Source organism: Sciurus carolinensis, chromosome 6 (genome assembly GCF_902686445.1).
Source record: "Sciurus carolinensis chromosome 6, mSciCar1.2, whole genome shotgun sequence".
NCBI lineage: Eukaryota > Metazoa > Chordata > Mammalia > Rodentia > Sciuridae > Sciurus > Sciurus carolinensis.
Genome location: NC_062218.1, coordinates 146,113,012 through 146,132,975, shown reverse-complemented (window position 1 = coordinate 146,132,975; position 19,964 = coordinate 146,113,012). Strand labels below are relative to the sequence as shown.

The 19,964-nt window shown below is 42.2% G+C and overlaps 1 protein-coding gene across 3 annotated transcripts in view; it reads right to left on the bottom strand.

Annotated features, from left to right (window-relative positions):
• Window positions 1–19,964, bottom strand: part of Cyfip2 (cytoplasmic FMR1 interacting protein 2) — a 120,398-nt gene that overhangs the window by 96,490 nt on the left and 3,944 nt on the right. For all 3 annotated transcript variants that reach the window (XM_047555450.1, XM_047555449.1, XM_047555451.1), the window contains exons 2-3: window positions 3,712–3,851; window positions 2,184–2,273 (exon numbers count right to left, since the gene is read on the bottom strand). In XM_047555450.1, coding sequence (XP_047411406.1) covers window positions 2,184–2,273; window positions 3,712–3,828 — 207 coding nt within the window. In that variant the 5' untranslated portion in view covers window positions 3,829–3,851. The remainder of the gene's footprint in view (window positions 1–2,183; window positions 2,274–3,711; window positions 3,852–19,964) is intronic.

Sequence of the window (19,964 nt, the reverse complement as noted above, 5' to 3'; positions counted from 1 at the left end):
GGTACTGAGGATTGAACTCAGGAGCACTCAATCACTGAGCCACATCCCCAGCCCTATTTTGTATTATACTTAGAGACAGGGTCTCAGTTGCTTAGCACCTCACTTTTGCTGAGGCTGATTTTGAACTCTTGATCCTCCTACCTCAGCCTCCTGAGTCACTGAGATTACAGGCATATACCACTATGCCTGGAGAGATGGAGTGATTAAATTCAAATGAGGTCATTTCTGAAGGCCCTAATCCAATTTGACTGGTGTCCTTATAAGAAGAGGGAATTTGGGTTCACAAAGAGACAAGTCAGGTGTGTACCCAGAAGACTAGGTGAGTAAAGAATCAGAAACAGTCTCAGGCAAACCAGAGAGGCCTTGGGAGAAACCAACCCTGCCCATACCTTGATCATGGACTTCCAGCCTCCAGGACTGTGAGAAAATAAATGCCCACTCTTTAAACTGTCCAGTCTACTGCATTTTGTTATGGCAGCCCTAGCCAACGAATACACCCTGCTCCTGCTGACCCCATCTACATTTCCATAGGTATCACAATGTGCCCATGTGGATCTCACAGTCCACCCATGAGTAATCACTGGAAATTCTATGCCTTTGTTCCTACTGATTGTCACAGCTGGTATGCCCATTCCTCTCAAACTGATGAGCTTCCACATCAGACAGCGGAGTAAAGTATTGAGAGATCAGGACCAGGAGTCAGTCCTGGATTTCAGATTCCATCTCATGACTTGCTAGTTGCAGAACCACAAGTAACGAGCTTATTAACCTCTCCAGGCCTCTGTTTTCTCATCCCTAAAGATGGGTATAATGATTCCTTTGCAAGTCTTAGGGCTATTTTGAGGCTCTAATGCATCATATGTAGCAATGCCTTAAATACAGCTTAAAGGTGTCATTACCCTCCTACAAGGTCTCAATGGAAAGTCACTTCCTTCATCGAACTTTCACTAACCGTCTAAGTCCCTCAAAATACATGGAACTTTAAACTTTTGCCGTAATATTTACCCTTTGTGAATTTTCATTTGTCCACAAAGAGTAGTCCAGAGCAGTCCAGCAGAGTTTTGCTGACAGACAGCTGAGTTTAGGTCCTTCATTTGTCTACTATGGGTTCCAGTTTTCCCCATCTATAAAGTGGGTGTTTTATTATTTATTTATTTTTAGTTTTAGATACTGGGGTTGAAGCCAGGGGCACTTTACCACTGAGCTACATCCTCAGTCCTTCGTTTTTTGTTTGGAGACAGGGTCTTGCTAAGTTGCTGAGACTAACCTCGAACTTGCAATTCTCCTACCTCAGTTTCCTGTCACTGGGATTACAAGTGTGAGCCTCTGTACCCAGGATAAAGTGGGTATTATAACAGAACCACCTCAAAGGGTTCATTGAGGATTAAATGAGACAACGAACTTAAAATATCTGGGCAGAAAAAGTATTTGTGAATGGCAGCTTCAGTATTGACTTGACTCCATAAGACCCAAGACTGACCCGTTTATTTCCGGGTGTCTCTCCAACACTGACCCTGTCCTCTGCAGGTAGAGATACAAAATACAGAACAAATGAGTAGCTTTGCTAAGTCAAGGACACAACTAACATAGTGAGAAAGGTCCATCAGGCTGCAGGCAGAGCTCAAGGGTAAGGACTCTGGAATTCTTCAAAGTCCAATGTTGCCTGAGAGTAAAATCAATGAAAGTCCAAAAGAGAAGGGGATGATCCCCCCACTTCTTAGGGTCAGACCCTAAGAAAGCTTGTAAAGTGATCTAGGCCACTGGCTTCTTTGAGCCAAAAACTGTGTTGTTATTCCAAAGCCAAAGTCCCTGTGTCTCTTTTTTGAAGAATCTTTTGCTTTGCTAAGAAACAAAATTCCACATACTCAGTGATCAATAAAATATAAGACAAGGCAGAATCTAATCACATGTTAACCCAAAAAGCTATAGAAGCTCAGGGAAGTGAGCAGTGGAGATCAGGAGGATGGGCCTATAGTGAGCGGGATTTGCAAAGCGGGAAGCTAAAGGGGAGCAGTATGCCAAGGCACTAGGAGGGGGCGGGGCAGGGCTCCACAATGGCTTGTAGAGCAGGGGTCTGGCTGGGGCGGGGGTAGCTGAGCACATGTCCCTGTGTGAGAAGCTGCCCTCAGCCCCTCCTGCTCCAGCAGGGAGCAGGTCTGCACACGTGGGTTCTAGAGACTTACCATGCTGGAGTGGACCGTTGCCTGCTCAATGTACCTTGCAATGCCCGTGACAAATGCATTCCTGTCCTCGAAGTTTGTGTCAAAGTTGGCCTGTGAAATTAAAGGATAGGCACATTTGGTTGTTGGGAAATGGGTCCAAGGTGGTCGGTATCCAGGAAGCAAATTACTGGCAACAAACTCCACCGGGTCTCTGTGGAAACCTATTGCCATTTCACCTGGACTCTTGCCCCTCCCCCAAAACACTTGCCTGCATAATCACACCAGCAGGGCAGCCTGAGGACAGGGCCCACTGATGATCAGATTCACTCACCAGAGACTCAGAAGTAAATGCTTAAACTACACAAGACCAAGTCGCTGCTAAAAGTTAAGTATATATTGCTTCGATATTGCCATTCAGAAACACTCACCTGAGGGTGCAAATCTGTATGTTTAAGGACAATGATTTCAGCATTTTTTGTGATTAAAAAAAACTGCAAACCAACCACATGCCCATCAACAGTGAATGGCTAAATAAATAATGGCATATACTATACATGCCATGGACTTACCTGAACCATGAGGTGGTTGAACATAATGTGGCTCAACCCCTTTTATTGTGATAAGAAAATCTTAAGAAAAAGTCAAGTCATGGAATAATATAAATAGTAGTATTGCCTTTTGATAAAAAGAAAAAAAAACATTTTTAAAATATACATATTAATATATGTACGGATATTTGGTAAAAAGGTGTATGTGTATGGAGAGGAGGGGTCATAGTTTCAGGGAAATTCTGTTATACTTTCCTGTATTGTTTATAATAAAAAACTTCCACAAAATTTAATATAGTTTAGAAGATACAAATAAATCATATTTATGAATTGAATCTTCAAACATGTTAATAGATCTAACTATTGAACAAAATTAAAAACATATATTTATATTTAGTCACATTTCACTATCTAAGAACTAGCAAAAGATCAAATATGGCAAAAAATCTTAAATGAATATATTCCTTCTTCACAAGGCCTCTGGTCTGGCATGCCCGGCCCAGGGGTTAGTGAGGGCTGATGACAGCTGCCAAGTGTGTCCTCCCTACCGGTCCGAGGGATCATGGTTCTGTGCAATCCAAGGGTGGTTTATCACAAGATCTTCGCTAAGGCAAAAGCAAATGCCTCTGACCCACTTCCCTGGGCCATTGTGGGCTGCATGGAGTCCTTATGTCCTTTTCACATCCGTGAAAGAGAAGTAATTACCCAGGCAGGCTCTAGGGCTTTCTAAATTGCAATATTTAATTCATGAGGCCAGAGCTGACACAACATGGTTGGTGCAGCCCCAAGAACAGCCAGGAAGGTACCTGGGGCCAGAGCAGATCAACCAGCCCTCCCTGGGGTCGGAGGTCATCCTGGTGTACATTTATTAGCTCGTCTGTTCCTCACACCTGGTTCCCCATGTGCATGAGGGACTGCATCAGCTCCGGACCTTTCACCTCCTAGATGCAGCCCCTCTTCCTTCAAGGCAAAGGCAGCTCCCGGCATGCCCTTTCCTTTACCTGGTACATGATGGAGGAGGGCGGAGGTTCGATGCATGGCTGCTGGTCAGGGAGGGGCAGCTCTTCCAGCAGGTCCACGTTGGACAGGGCATCTTCCAGGGTGACGTGGGTGGTCATGGCTGCGGTTTCTATGTTCTACACTGAGGGAGGGGAAGGGAAGGACAAGGGAAAATTCATTTCAGGGGTCTTCAAACATTTCTTTCAATCCTTAACCTGTCCACGTTCTTCCCAGAGAATAAAGGGGATTAAGATGCATTGAGGCCACATCTACTTGCCCCCAACCTGTGCCTTTTACATTTCAGACTCTCTTTAATTTCCAAAGTGTCCATTATCTGCCTGAGCCTGACCACAATCCTCTTTGACCAACACATAAAGTTGTATTCTGTCCATGTAAGTGATGAGAAATAAGGCTCAGAGAAGTTTATTCGATGCCTACATGATCATATGCCCTCAACTAATGCTGGGCACTGGGTCAGGGGTCCCAGTTAGTTATTCACCTTCTGTTCTTCATAAAGATATTGATCAGTTCCACTCTTAATTATTGCACAACACAAATATTCAAGATTGCATCAGCCAAGATAATCCACTGGAGACCTAGATTTTATAGGCTAATTGAGCTGGGACTAAAAGAATTTGACTCATGCAAATCAACCCTGCTTACGAAGATGGAGGACCTTTTATGTCTTCTGTAACCTGGGCATGTTTTATGAGCCATATCAAACCAATCAGCTCTAAAATGGATAATTTTGTATCTTGCACCCTAACAGAGTAGAGCTAACTCAATAATTTTGCCAGGCAGTGAAGCTGAAAAAGATCTGAACAGGGTAATTAACCAACTCAAGCTAATTGCTATTTTAAGATTTCAGGACCCAGCTAATACTTGTTTTTGTTTTTTTTCAAACATATATGAAACAGTGATTAAAAACTGATAAGGCATGATTTAGGACATAAATCAGGGTCCATAAATTTCCTTCAAAAATGATATTCTAGAAGATATATTCATCAATTACCATGCAGTGAAATTAGAAATCAATGATGCAAATTATAGCTAAGGAATCCATATCTTGAAATCTTGTAAAGCACAAAAGATTATTCAGAGCTACAGAGGAATTCACACAGAAATGATGAAGTGTTTAGAACTGAAAGAGAATATAAATAGATGTCTTAAAGACAGCATAAAATAAGAAAATGAAACTCAACAAACTTAACTTTCCACTCAAAAATCAAAAGAAAGCAAAATCAACCCATAGAAATGAGAATGGCGTGACTGTCACAAAAGCAGAAATAAATGAAGCCAAAGATAACCAAACTGAATTTTATAGAAAGATGAATAATAAAAATAACCCTTGAACACACAGGAGAAGAAATTCACTGTGCCATTCCAGAACCCCTGGCTCCGTCCCAATCACAGGGAGGTGTGACTCAGGATTAAGGGCTAGAATTTCTCCTGTGAATGTGACTGTGCCCTGCTCCTTAGGAAAGGTGGCGTCAGACACCAGGGAACAAAAGCACCATCGAGGCGAGAACTGGGTCTGAGGCCTGTGGAGGCTGAGGCTGCAGAGCACCCAAGGTCACACTGAGCTCTCAATTCATTTCCTTCAGGGCCAACATCCCGAGGGCAGAAGCTGAGCAGCTAACTACCAGGCACACTTCACTGAGTTCTCTCTCAAACACACCTCCCGGCTTGTACTATGGCAACCGAGAGGCTGCGTCCCATGAGGACACACCTTCCCCTCTGCCCTTTGCAGAGGCCTGTCCTCCAGGGTGGTTTCAGGCCCTCTCCACACCTATGCTTCTTCCTCTTCTCTTATCTACCCCCAGAATACTAAGTGTGGCCTTCAGTTCTATGGCACTGCCAACTCATCAAAAAGACCCTCTTCTTTCTTACATTAATATTAAGTCCATTTGAAGGAGGTGATAGTGATTTTATAGGGTATAATGAGCTACAGTCTCCAAAGCCCCAACAGTCCTCTTCCTTTAGTCCGATAATTATTATTTACATTTCTTTAGCCCTTACTTTGTCAGATATCATGCCTAGCATTCGACCTGTGTCTAGCATCTGCCTGTTTCACCTTGCATCAATCCTGTAAAAGTAGATACTGTGACTATTCTGCTTTTGTCTACAGATGAGCAAACAGAAGCTCAGAATTTAAGTAATTTCACAAGGTCAAGCGCTGGTAGAGAGGGGGCTGGGACCCAGGTTTGCCCAATTCCAGCCTCCAGGTGTCCCCATTGCTATATACCCACTCCCAAGGGCTCAAATTCCCACTGTGTGACTGTGCTGAATGACAATGAGATTGAGCTCAATCCAAGTCCATATGAGGTGTTTGCAAACACTCTCCATTCGTGATTCTTGGCCTTGCTTGTGTCAAAGAATCACCCCCACAGCTTCTCGATAAAAACATGCCTAAGCCCTATCAATAAGACCAGGAAGACTATATTTTTAGAAAGTATCCTACTACATTTGCAGTAAGAGAAATCCAGGTTAAAATCACACAGAGGTACCACTTCTCATTGACATGACTCACAAAAATCGAAAAGTTTGACCATACATGCTGTCAGCAAGGTTATGGAGAAACAGCTCCCTCAGACATTGCTGGTGGGGATGTAAAGCCACCTAACTCCTATGGAAAGAAATCTAGCTTTATCTAACAAACTTCCGTGGCCCGATGCCCTTTGACCAGCCATCCTACTTCCGGGAATCTAGCCCAAAGATGTGTTGATAAAAGCACAAAAAGACAAGGCCATTTTTGACACCATTTGAAATAGAAGAAAGAACTAGACACTGAGAATATCCATCCTCAGCAGATTGTCCCAATAAACCACAGCGTCTTCCACAGTGGAGACCAGGCAGTAGTGAGGAGCGAGGGCACTATGTGCAACCGTGGGGTCCTCTCCAGGAAGGATCAGGTACAGCATGCTCTCATTTATCTAGGAGAGGATGCACAAATGCACGCACTTACACACACACACATACACACACACACACACACACGCACACACACGCACACATTCTATTTTAAAAAACAACGGGTAAATCATCTACTTCCAAAAAATTGGTTTCCTTCAGTGAGGTGGAAAAAAAAAGAAGAAATAGGTTTGAGGAGGCAGGGAAACACACTAGAACTTTTGAATGTACCTTGTTTTGTGGATTTGACTTTGAAACCATGAAAATATTTGACATCAGTATAAAGTTTGAATTTAAAATGCAGCACCAAAAACAAAGTAAAATGAAACCAATGAACATAGGTGTATCTTAGTTGTTGGTGTAACAACAAAGAAAGAACTAGTCCAAGTGAGTTTTATAAGTCAGTAATTTGAGGGTCGATCCCGGGTGGAACACACCCTAAGAACAAAAGGTGATGCAAAAATAAGAAATCTTATGCAGTTTTCAGTAATGCATTGGTGTATGTTGTGATGAGAGTGTTTGGAGGCACTGTGGGGTCAATGAAGTGAGCAATCAGGAAATGTCCCAGTTCTGTCATTCCTGGTGTCGCCGAGAACTAGCACTCTGACATAGCAGAACAGATACAGAAGCAAGACTGTAGAGAGAAGGGAAAATCCAACACAGGTTGCCCAACTTACAATGGCTTAACTTGACAGCTCAACTTTGCAGCAGTGGGAAGCAACATGCATTCAGTTGAAACTCCTTTATGAATTTTGATCTTTTCCTGGGCGAGTAATAAATGGTCTGACACTCTCGAGATACCATGCATCAGTAGCGAGCTGCTGTTCAGTCAGACTCACAGTCACGAGAGTGAACAGCCAATATTCCACAGTGAGCTCTGCTGCTAAGCTGTGATGTTCAGCAGGTGAGGCGTTTTGAATGCATTTTACACTTTGGATATTTTCTACTTATGGTATGTGTATATACATGTGTGTGTTTGCACATGTGTATATGACTAGATGTGTGTATCTCTGTGTGTTTCTGTTCACTGGAAAGACCTAGAAACATTGAACATCCCATGAGCACCCTCAGTGTCCAGATCGTGGTGTATAAATATTATTTCCTACTAAAGTAATCAGTACTCCTTGAATCCACGTCTGTCACTAAAAAAAAAAAAAAAAAATTGTATAAGAAGGGCTAGAACATTTTGTCATACCAGGAAGCCAGGAAGCTATCTATCTAAAATCACTGGAGTTATGTTAGAGAGCCGGGAGCCAACTTAAAGCAGCCACGTGAGCATCCATCAGCATACCTGCAATGCTCCAGCATGAAAGCAAATGTGTTCAAATCTCTGAGATCACAAAAACAATTAATTAAAACTTGATTTTTTACTTGGTTACTGTTGCAGGATGCCTGTGAATGAACTACTATGTTGAAAATCGGTAAATAACAAGAAGCCAACAGCTGACCTACATTTCCTGAACAAATCCCTAGATAATCAAATGGAAGAAGAGAGGGCTGTTTTTCTCCATAGAAGTATTCATTTTTTTTCCTCTCTCTTGAAAAAACTGACAGAATACCTCTATTTTCCAACCTCTAAAGAACAAATGGATCTAGGTGCTAGACCACAACAGCTGCTAAAATCACTGAATGAAATACAATCAGACATTAGGTGCCTCCTGATGGAAAAACATGTGAAGACCTCCAGACCCAATAGGAAACACCTGAATCTCATCAGGTTTCTGATCCCAGTTCACAGGAGGGTGGACCAACATATGATACCCCACCCCCCCGGAAGTAACCAGTACAAAGCTGCCTGTGACAAACTTGTTAGTTGAAAGCTATAAACCGTAAGAGATTTAACACGCTATCAGTGTACGTTTGGATCTTCATGGGATTCTATTTCAAACAAACGACCATGAAAATTATTTATGAGGGAATTAGAAAATGAACACTGGATACAAATTTTATATATAAGGGAAGTATTTTTAAGTTGTGATAATGATACCAAGGTTGTATTTTAAAAGATTCTTTATCTTCTAGAAATGTCCACTAAAATATGGATCTTAAGTTTTAGATGAGGTATACTCTCAAAGCTCATGTGTGAGACAATGCAAGAAAGTTCAGGAGTGAAATGATTGGGTTAGAGAACCTTCACCCAATCAGTACAATAGTCCCCTAATGGGGATGAACCGGGTGGTAACTTAGGTAGGTAGGGTGTGGCTGGAGGAGGTGGGTCACTATGGACGTGCCCTTGGGGTTTATATTTTCTCCCTGGTGCAATGATCTGAGCTGCTTTCCTCTGTCATGCCCTTCCACCATGATGTTCTGACTCACCTTGGCCAAGAGCAATGGACTAAGACCTCTGAAACCTTGAGCCCTAAATAACCTTTTCCTCCTCTAAAATTGCTCTTGTCAGGTCTTTTGGCCACAGTGGCAAAGAAGCTGACTAAAACAATGATAAAAGAATACAAGGGTTTGGTCCCCAAAAATTACTAGATAGAGGAAATAGATGAAACAAAATCAGCTATGAATTAATAACCTGATGTTGTGTGATGCATCCATAGGTATTACATTTTTATCTCATTTTATGTGTTTGAAATTTTCATAAAAGCCCTCAGCTCAGTGCATAAGCTCCCAGTTCTTATCTAAATCCCCTCTTTTCTTCCTCCCTGACGCTGAATCCCACTGTCCTGGTCTTTCCCTCTTCCATTTTCCTATAAATTGCATTTCTTCTGTGCTTCTCAAACTTCAAAATTCCCACTTAACAGAATAACCCTGTGGTTCTCCCCTTTAATACAACAGGACCCCTGTACTTCCTGTGAAAAGAATCAATAAGTGAACAACCTACGAAGTCAATAAATTAAGAGTCCTTGTTTACATAACACAATCTTTCTTTTCTCCTTGCAAATACAGTTTCTCTAATGAATTTGTGTTTGTAGATCATTCACTGCCTCAGGGAGCAGGAAATCAGACATTTTTAGCTCCAGAGTTGGAAGTCACTGCCAAAACCACTTCAATCAGAAAGGAGAAACGTTTTGGAAATTTGAACAGGGTATATACACAAAACAAGTACTTCTTTTCTGGACGGAGTGACTGGTCTGATACACAATCTTCCAAATCAGAAGAATAAGAAGAGTGCTTTATGTTCAGTTTACCAACACATGGCCATTTGGTCATTTGGGGAGAGAAATTAATGAAATATTTTAAAATTAACAGCGGTCTGGGAGCATCATTTACCAAACACAGCTGCAATCTCTGTGTGGGGCTTTCATGGCAGATTTAAGTTGAAAGGCATAAAGTCAGAAGCCTGGTTTCACCAAGAGAAAATAATAACACTGGGCTCACAGGTAACTTGCATCTGAGAGGGTAGCTATAGGGTTTTCCCAGGCTGAGATGACTGACCATCCAGAGGAAGAGGGCTGAGTCCCATATGCAGGATGGGTGGTAGGAAAACCTGACTTGTGCAAAGCAGATTCTGACTCCACAACTGAAACCCTGCTACTCTGCAGGCATTAGATTTGCATTGCCATTTTCCTTTTCACTTTCGGGAAGGAAAATAGAAATCTGAGCTATTTTTACTGAAACACTAGGTTAGTAGAGGGGGTAAGATTGAATTCTGGGTTTGATTCTTCATCTGCTACTTACTAGCTATACAGCCATAAGCATATTATTTAACTGCTCTGAGTTTCTGTTTCCTTATCTGTAAAAGGGTGATTGTTTATAATAATGCCTTTTCTCAGTCATTTATTCTGAGGATCATATACCTGTATGGCATGTGGACTACTTAACACAGTATCCCGCACCAGAATAAGCGTTCAGAATGCGATGTTAAAAGACAACAGTACAAAGAATTTAGTTATAGATCTAACTGGCTTTGATCTGCGATCCAGGAATCAGAGCAGCCTCTACTCCCCAAATTAGAACGAGAGCTCCCACCGCACAAGGGCAGAACAGTGGGTTTTGTAAGGCGGGAATAAGAAGACAGAAGGACAGGAATAAGAAGACAGAAGGACAGAAAAACTGGGTAAGATCAGGTTACTTTTTGTAAGAGTTAAAACAGAAGGGACTTATTCTCCTGACCCAGGTGCACTGGAATTTCCTGTTCTCAGGGAAAAAAAAAAAAAAACTGACCTGTTTTGGGATCTTTCTACTTCCTGCAAGTTTCAGTTTGATTATGTGGCATTAGGCATGAGTTACCCCATTTTGGTCAGATCCGGTCAGGTCTGCTGGGGCATAGTGTGGGAGCTGAGCCCAGAACCAAGGCCACCCATAATTTTAATGTTAGTTAATTCATGGGTTGTTCTCAACAGAGTGGAGAAATTAAACATTGCAGTAACTACCCTAAAGGAAGACATTGTTACTATTGCACTAAGATCTCAATCCTATAGATCGTTCACACTGATTTTTCTCCATCAGTTGTTCTGCAGATTCGCAAGGGCAGAGGTTAGTTTTGCTGTTTTCCTCCAGAGGACTCTTACTGAGAAGTGAATGTTTTCATTCAAGGTCACTCAGTCAGCTCCAGGCAGAGGTAGAGTAGAAATGGGATAGCTTGACTTCTATGTTCTTTTTTCTAGAGCACACCTGCTTTTGTACCTTTTAGAAAAATGCCAACCACACTCCCCTCCTCCCCGCCCCCCAAGTTTGGCTGCCTTTTCCTTCCTCAACAAGAAGGAGGCTCTGCCAAGCTAGAAAGATGAGGCACCTCTCATCTTTGGGATTCATGAAGATACATGAAGAGAATAAGAACTATTTTCTCTGTCTGTATGGCTCTCCAGTTAGAGGCTATACACATACATACTGTACACATGTATATACATGCATGTACCCATATAGTTACATATACAAAGAAATTGTGTAAACATGTAAGTAAAAAGGATGCTTAGGTTGTCCCCATTTAAAAAAAAAAAATTGAAGACACCATTCAATTGAGCAAAGAAAAACCCAAAGAAGGAATTTGGATCATAGCCCACTTTTCCATCATGGGTGTAAGCTGGGTGTGTTTGGGACCCTGTGGCAACAGAAGTTTGTCATGACAGGACATTGTTCTGCAGGTCACAGTGTTCATCTGGGACTCTTTGACATACAAGAGCCAGCTGCCTCACAGAATCCAAGCAGGGACAAAATCATTTGTGCTCTTATAAGAATTACAGGGCTGGGGCTGTAGCTCAGTGGTACAGTGCTTGCCTCACACATATGAGGCATTGATTTCAATCCTTAGCACCACATTAAAAAAAAAAAAGAAAAAAGAATTGCAGTCAGAATGGCAATGATCAAAAATATGAATAATAATAAATGCTAACAAGGATGCGGGGGAAGATACACTCATACATTGCTGGTGGGACTGCAAATTAGCGCGCCAATTTGGAAAGCTGGGTGGAAATTCCTCAAAAAACTAGGATTGGAACCACCTTATGACCCAGCTATCCTTACTCCTTGGTATTTATCCAAAAGAGCTGAAATTGGCATTCTCCAGTGATACAGCCACATCAATGTTTATAACAGCATAATTCACAACAGCCAAGTTATGGAATCTACCCAGATGCCCATCAATAGATGAATGGATCAAGAAAATGTGGCATATATGCACACTGAAGTTTTCCTCAGTCATAAAGAAGAATGAAATGATGGCATTTGCCAGTAAATGGATGGAGATGATGAAAACCAGGCTAAGTGAAATAAACCAGACTCAGAAAAATCAAGGGTTGTATGTTTTCTCTCCTATGTGGAAGCTAGAGCAAGACAAGGGAAAGAAGGGGGAGGGGGAGGGGATTGGATATCATGAAGATACAGGGAAGATCAATAGATGAGAAGAAAGAGAGGGAGGGAAGAAGGAAAAGGGAGAGAAATATGGAATGACTCTAACAGAATCATGGTATATACACATATAAATGGACCAGAGGGAGTATCTCCTTTATGTATATGTAGAAAGTACCAATTAAAAATAAATAAAATGGTGAAAGAAGATTGGTAGAGGAAGGAGAAAAGGGGGAGAAGAGAGGAAAAAAAGGGAGGGAAATGGGGATTGAAGTCAAATTCCTTGTATGTATAATTATGTCAAAAGGAACCCAGATACTATGAGTAATTATAATGTGCTAATAAAAATATTAAACTGTAAAAAATAACTGTAAATGACAGCATTTAAAAAAAAAAAAAGAATTCCAGAGTATACCAAAATGGACCATCCAGCTTATTTTGAACAGGCTTATTTTGAATCTGTGGGAATGATTCCCTTACCTAAGGATCAGACTTGTAGCTTTAAACACCACAGGGGCCTCTTGGAGCCATTTTTAGGGTTACCTGTACCAATCTGTAATTTAAAGCCCCAGGCTAACAGCTGCCCAGATGCTGAGAGCAGAAAGCCTAACAGTGGGGCACAGACAGACAGCGGGAGCTACACAGGTCGCTTCGTAGGAGTCTGGGACAAGAGAGTAGTAGCAAGCACCCTACAGAGCAGGAAGCCTGGAGGCACAGCACCAGGGTCATGCTGCACAACAGAATCCCAAGCAAACGCTTCATGTAATGCCAGGATGACCCCAGAGCTGGGGAAGACCCAAGGAAAGAACTACCGTTTTTTCTTTTTTTTTTTTTTTCTTTTTAGCAGTACTGGGGATTGAGCCCAGGGGCACTCTACTGCTAAGCTACATCCCTAGCTCTTTCATTAGTTTATGTTGATACGGGGTCTTGCTAAGTAGCCCAAGCTAGTATCAAATTTGTAATCCCCCTGCCTCAGGCTCTTGCATAGCTAGGATTATAGGTATGAACTCCATGCCTGGCAAACAATTACTTTTTCTTTTTTTTTTTTTTTTTTGGTACTAGGGATTGAACTCCAGGACACTCAACCACTGAGCCACATCCTCAGCCCTATTTTGTATTTTATTTAGAGACAGGGTCTCACTGAGTTCCTTAGCACCTCACTTTTCCTGAGGCTGGTTTTGAACTTGAGATTCTCCTGCCTCAGCCTCCTGAGTTGCTGGGACTTGGCACAGGTGTGTGCTACTGCACTTGGCTTAACAATTACTTCTCTAAGAACTATGCTGATGTCCCAAAGACCCATCTGAAGCCCTGTCCCATACTCATTCACCTTTGGTCACCATCAGACCCTGTGGGTTCCTTCCTTCATACCATCTACAATACTTTATTAAGTGATTTACCGTATTTTTTTTATTTTTTATTTTTTTTTTTGTTCAGCCATGAGATTTAAGCCTCCTGAGGACAGGCATGTGTCTAATTCAGTTTCTATGCTGAGCATTATGTGCAATTCAATAAAAATTTATTCTACAGGTGTGTGAGGGGGAACTCACAACCCCTTCATGAGCCTAGTAATAACCAGGTGTGGTGGGCACATACCTATAATCTGAGCTGCATAGGAGGCTGAGGCAGGAGGACCACAAGCTTGATGCCAGCCTTAGCAACTCAGTGAGACCCTGTCCTAAAATAAAAAATAAAAAAGGCTGGGAATGTAGCTCAGTGGTAAAACACGTCTGGGTTCAATCCCCAGTCCTCCTCCTCTCCAAACAAAACTAGTAATTAAAAACCAAAAACCAAAAAAAAAAAAAAAAAAAAAAAGAGTAATAGAGGGGAACTTCCTCAACCTGACAAAGAGCAGCTACAAAAAACCCTCAGCTAATATCACACTTAAACTAAATGTTTCCACCTCAGATCAGGAACAAGACAAAGAACCCTGTTCTCGTCATCTCTAGTCAACATTTTATTCGAGGTCCTAGAGAGACTATCAGACAAGAAAATTAAACAGAAGACATCCAGTTGAAAGGAAGCTGTGCTGCTATCTCTATTTACAGATAACGTGATCTTGTGTATGTGAATTTTTTTTTAATCTGCTACAAATTCATTAGAATGAACAAATAAGTCCAACGAGGTTGTGGGATAGTACATTAGTATGTAAAATCAATTTTACCTTTATATGCTAAGCAATGAATAATCTGAAAATGAAATTAGGAAAACAATTCTACCTACAAGAGCATCGAAATGAATATAACACAGGAGCAGATTTAACAAATAAGTGTAAGACGTACACTCTGAAATCTATAAAACGTTGAAAAAACTTAAAGGCATAGATATATGAAAAGGTATCCCACGTTTATAGATTAGAAGGTTCAGTATCAAAGTGACAATGCTCTCCAAATTGATCTACAGCTCCAACATAATCCCTATCAAAAACTCAGCTGACCTCTGAGCAAATTACTGATGAACTGATGCTAAAATTCACATGGAAATTCAAGGGACCCACCCAGGACTGCCAAACCATCTTGAAAATAAACAACAAAACTGAAGCACTCCACTTCCTGATTTCAAAACTTACTACAAAACGGTGTGGTGTGCTGTTGGCATAAGTATAGACACACAGATCAATGAAACAGAAGTACAAGTGGAGATGATGCTTGATTAGTTTTTTTTTTTTTTTTGGGGGGGGGGGGGTTGCGGGTAACCAGGGATTGAACTCAGGGGCACTCAACCACTGAGCCACATCCCCAGCCCTATTTTGTATTTTATTTAGAGACAGGGTCTCACTGAGTTGCTTAGGGTCTCACTTTTGCTGAGGCTGGCTCTGAACTCTCGATCCTCCTGCCTCAGTCTCCTGAGCCACTGGGATTAAGGCATGCGGCCTGGCGCTTGGCTTGACTGGTTTTTGACAAGTGAGAGAAACAAGGTGCATCAACAGAGAGAGACTGCCTCTCAACAATTAGTGCTGGGACAACTGGATATTCAAGAGCAAAAGAATGAAGTTGGGACTCTACCTCAAACAACAAATTATCTCAAAATGGATGGAAGACCTAAACATGAGAGTTAAAACTGTCAAGCTCTTAGGAGAAAACATAGGAGTAAATCTTTGTGACCTTGAATTATGTGGCGATAGCAAAACCACAAGGGACAAAAGAAAATACAGATATCTCAAACTGCAAAACTTTTACGCTTCAAAGGATACTCTCATAAAAAGTGAAAGACAAATCGCTAAAATGAAAGAAAAGATATGCAAATCTTATATCTGCTAAGTATATAGAATATATAAAGGATTCTGAAAACTCAATAATAAAAAAGACAACCCAATTTTTTATATGGGTAAAGGACTGCAAGAGACTTTTCTCCAAAGATGATAATACAAATAGCCAGTAAGCACAGGAAAAGTTTAATATCCTTAGTAACTAGGGAAATGCAAATCACAATAATAATACCACCCGCCTCCACTGGAATGCTGTAATTAAAAGGACGGAGAAGCTGGCACCGCTACTGTTGGCAGGAAAGCGAAAAGTTGCACCAACTTGGAAACACAGTTTTAGACACGGAGTTACCATATGACCCAGTAATTCCACTCCTGGGTGTATTTCCCAGAGGAACAAAACTAAATGTTCATACCAGCATTGTACATAATAGACGAAAAGTGGAAATGCAACCCACGTTTATCAACCAATAAGACATGGCACAACCCTACAACGTAATACTCTCCAGCCACAAAAAGAACTTCATTACAGATACTGCTGCCACCCTGAAGACACACATGAACCTCAAAAGCATTTTGCTGAGTGAAAGAAGCCAGCCATCCAAGGCTCTGGACCGTGCCAGTCCATTTGCACCACATGTGAGAACAGGTCAGTCTAAGGAGACCTACAGCAGATCAGTGGTTGCCTAGGGCCTGGGTGTGGGTTGCCGGGAGAGAAGCGATGCAGCTCAAGGGCATGAGGTTTCTCTCTGGGGTGCTGAAAATGTTCTAAAATTGTCTGTGATTATGGTTACACAACTCTGTGAATATACTAAAAATCACTGAACTGTATAGTTCAAATGGGTGAATCATGAAGTATGCCAACTATGTCTTAATAAAGCGGTTCACAAAAATGTTAGTATTTTCAAGAACACCTTTGGAAAACTTTGGGTACAACATAAGCAGGAGAAGTCCAAAGAGAACTGGAGATGGACCAGGGCTTGGCTTGGGGAGTTTGGGGGCGCTGATGCTACTCCCACAAGCAGAGGTTGTGGTGGGCAAAACCCAACAGGCCCCAGGGCAGTGGGAGGGGAAAGCAGTGGCGGACACGCCCACACTGCTCGCCCCGCCCCAGCCCTCCTGTGCTCCTCCCACTCCTTCTGCCTACCCTCAGGTCCCACCTGCTCAACCCTGCAGGAAACACTTCTTGGATGACAAAACGCTTGAGTGCCAGGTGGGCGGAGTGATGAGCTCTGAGGTTTAGAACAAACAAGAAAGGAGGGCAGGAAGGCTCTCTACTGAGCTCTCTTCCTACTGATGAGAAAATGGAGACCCAGAGAAGGCAAGAACCTGAGCAGGGTGAATTGGCCAGTTAGGGGCTAACACTACTAAGCCCTGGGAAGCAGCAGCTCAGCCCAATAGCCAACATGTCAGACCCTTAACAGAAAAAGAGGAACATTTTTAAAAGAGAAAAAGAAAGCAAGGATTAATTCTAATCTAGACAATTAATTCAAATTTAATCTAAAACAAAAAGCTATATAAGAAAAGAAATATAGGGCTGGGGGTGTAGTTCAGTGATGGTGTGTTTGCCTAGCATGCAAGACCCTGGGTTCAATCCCCAGCAGAACAAAAAAAACAAAAAACAAAGAAAGAACATTATTTTTTCCTCTTATTATCATCATTTATACATTTTAATAATACAGATGCTTTAAACATGATTTAGGTTAAAATACAGCTTTTAATATAGTAGGAGAAGGACGATAGCATCATTCATCAAAGCAGGAAGTAAATGGACAATGTGCACAATAGATAAATCAAGAAAGAGCAGTGTGAGCTTATGCTTTAGAGATCTGGAGGCAACTCCTGGAAGGAATGGTGGGTTCCGAGTTAAAAGCAGCCCGGGGGTGGGGGGGTGAACACTGGTGTTTAGTTTTCATTATGAGAATTTCAATACTGTTTGACTTTTTTTAAGCATGTGCATGTATTACTTTGATCAAAATGTTAAAATTGACTTTAAAAGACAACCACACAAGGCCTCCTTGCTAGCAGTTACACATCCGGCCAGCATACAGCACTGACAGGCAAGACAGTCTGCGGTTTAAGTGCCCCCTGCTTGTCCCTGGGAGCAGAGGCCTGTCACCTGCAGCTTCTTTCCACTTGGGAGACCTGAGGTCAGGACTGAGAAGTCCAAGTCAGCCTGGATGTGGGTCTTTGCTGTAAGGCCCCTACTCTTCTTGCTTTTTGCAAGGCAGCAGAGAAAAAGATCTCAGCCTGAGGGGGAGGGTTTGCCATAATGTGCCATTTTTCTCAGCTGCTTCCTGTGTTGTCAGGGTTGAGGAAGCCTTTCCGTTGATAACCAAACCAGGCAGATACCAACAACTCAGGGCAACAGCTCTGAGCACTCCCAGGTAGGGAGGTCATACCACCAAAAGACAGCTTGCTGATTGGCTCCCACTGGGGCCCAGGGCAGCCACCATATGAGGAACACCAAGGTGATATCTGGGGATAGGAGCTGCCTCTCAGAGGCACCTGCTAAAACTCAGGAAGGGGAGCCGCTGCATCTGCTGTGGAAACCAAGAGTGAGGCTTCAGGTTTGCAGAACACGCAGACCTCAGCTTATCACTGCAAATCTGCAACTGGAACATGGCTCGGTCTGAAGACTGACGTAGCCCCAGAGTCGCATTTTTACTCACTCTAAAAGGACAAATTTCCTTGTCTGTAAAACCTGGAGGTTAGCCTAGGTGGTCCTCAGCCAGGATGTGGAAATACGTGTTGTGAAGCTCATTGTGTGTAACTTGCACTAATGGTCCCAGTACTGATGTTTGCAAACCAGGTACTTTTATTTCATGTGAGGAGAGGCCTTGTAATATCACTGCTTGCATTTTCCTCTCTACTGTTGAGTGGGAGAAAATGCAGGAAAGCTGGGGGATGGGCTGTGAGGCATGAGGTATTAAGCCTATCAAACTGTCCATCATGCTTACTTTAAAAAAAGAAAAAAACAAAAACAACTATTGAAGAATCACTGGACTTGAGCCTTTTGGTCCTTCCAACTCTACAGGAAATGGCTCTGACTATAATTGGGACAGTCCACCCGAAGAGCTTCCTTAAAGAAGCCTGGATGGATCACCTACATAGCTAACCTGTACAGGGAGCCATAAACCTGACTGTGGACACCCTGGCTTTGTGTCTTTTCTCAAGCTATCACCAATTCCTTGTGGACTGCCCATCCTTCAAGGCTCAGGTCAAGGGGAGCCTCTCCCAGAGGCCTGCCAGTCAAGTTCCACATTAGCCTTTGTTTCTCTGATTTCCCACAGTGCTCTCCATATAGAGAGTTCACAATTTCATACTGCATGACAAACTTTTTCATGTTCTGCTAAGTCTTTGGTTCACCAAGAATACCAGGGATGGCCCTCTTTCCTGGATCTGACCACAGCAACTAGCACAGAGATGGACACAAACCGGTAAGGCACTGCTTACTTAATTAACACTTCCTGAGTGATTTATTGAATGTATGAGCCAATGACCAAAATTCAATGCAAAGCAAAATTCATATCTTCTACCCAAAAAATCATTTTTTAATTTAAAACATCAGGGTCTTCCAAAGCACCATATCTACATCAGCCTCACTATAAGAATCTCAGAAAACTTCTTTAAAAAAAAAAAGAAATTCTTCTATTATGTGGTCTCCAAATCCAACCATAGGAAGGAGATCCTCATTCTCTTTCCCATATGGAGGTATAACTGATTTAGAGGTTGGGATTTGAATTCTTTTCTCATCATTCCTATTTTGCCAAAATCAGTCTTCTTTTTTGGTACCAGGGATTGAACTCAGAGGCACTTAACCACTGAGCCACATTCCTTTTTTGTATTTTATTTAGAGACAGGGTCTCACTGAGTTGCTTAGGGTCTCACTAAATTGCTGAATCTGGCTTTGAACTCATGATCCTCCTGCCTCAGCCTCTGGAGCTGCTGGGATTACAGGCATGAGCCACTGCATCTGGCCAAAACTAGTCATGAAACATCATATTTTAAAAACATAAATTGAAAACAGTGCTCAGGTATCCTTATACTTAACACTGAATTATTGAGCATCTTCTGTGAGGGTCAGTCCTGCAGACTGCCTTTGATCTCAGCTGGGTCGTCAGTAAAGCCATACAATCCCCTCATTCATCCTCAGTTGATTTCTTATTCCACCCACACAGGCAGCTGTTGCAAACTTGGGATGTCTCCTGAAGTTTCCTAACCAGTCTGCCACCTTTACTTTCTGCACAGACTCTTACCTTTGCCTCACTTGAACACAAGATTGATCATGACATGGATAAACTACATCTTCCTTTTCCACCTAAAGCTTAAAGTCTGATTATCACTACTCCAGGATGACCTGACAAACACCCTGTCAAAGGCCTGTTGACAGAGTCAGCATGGGGT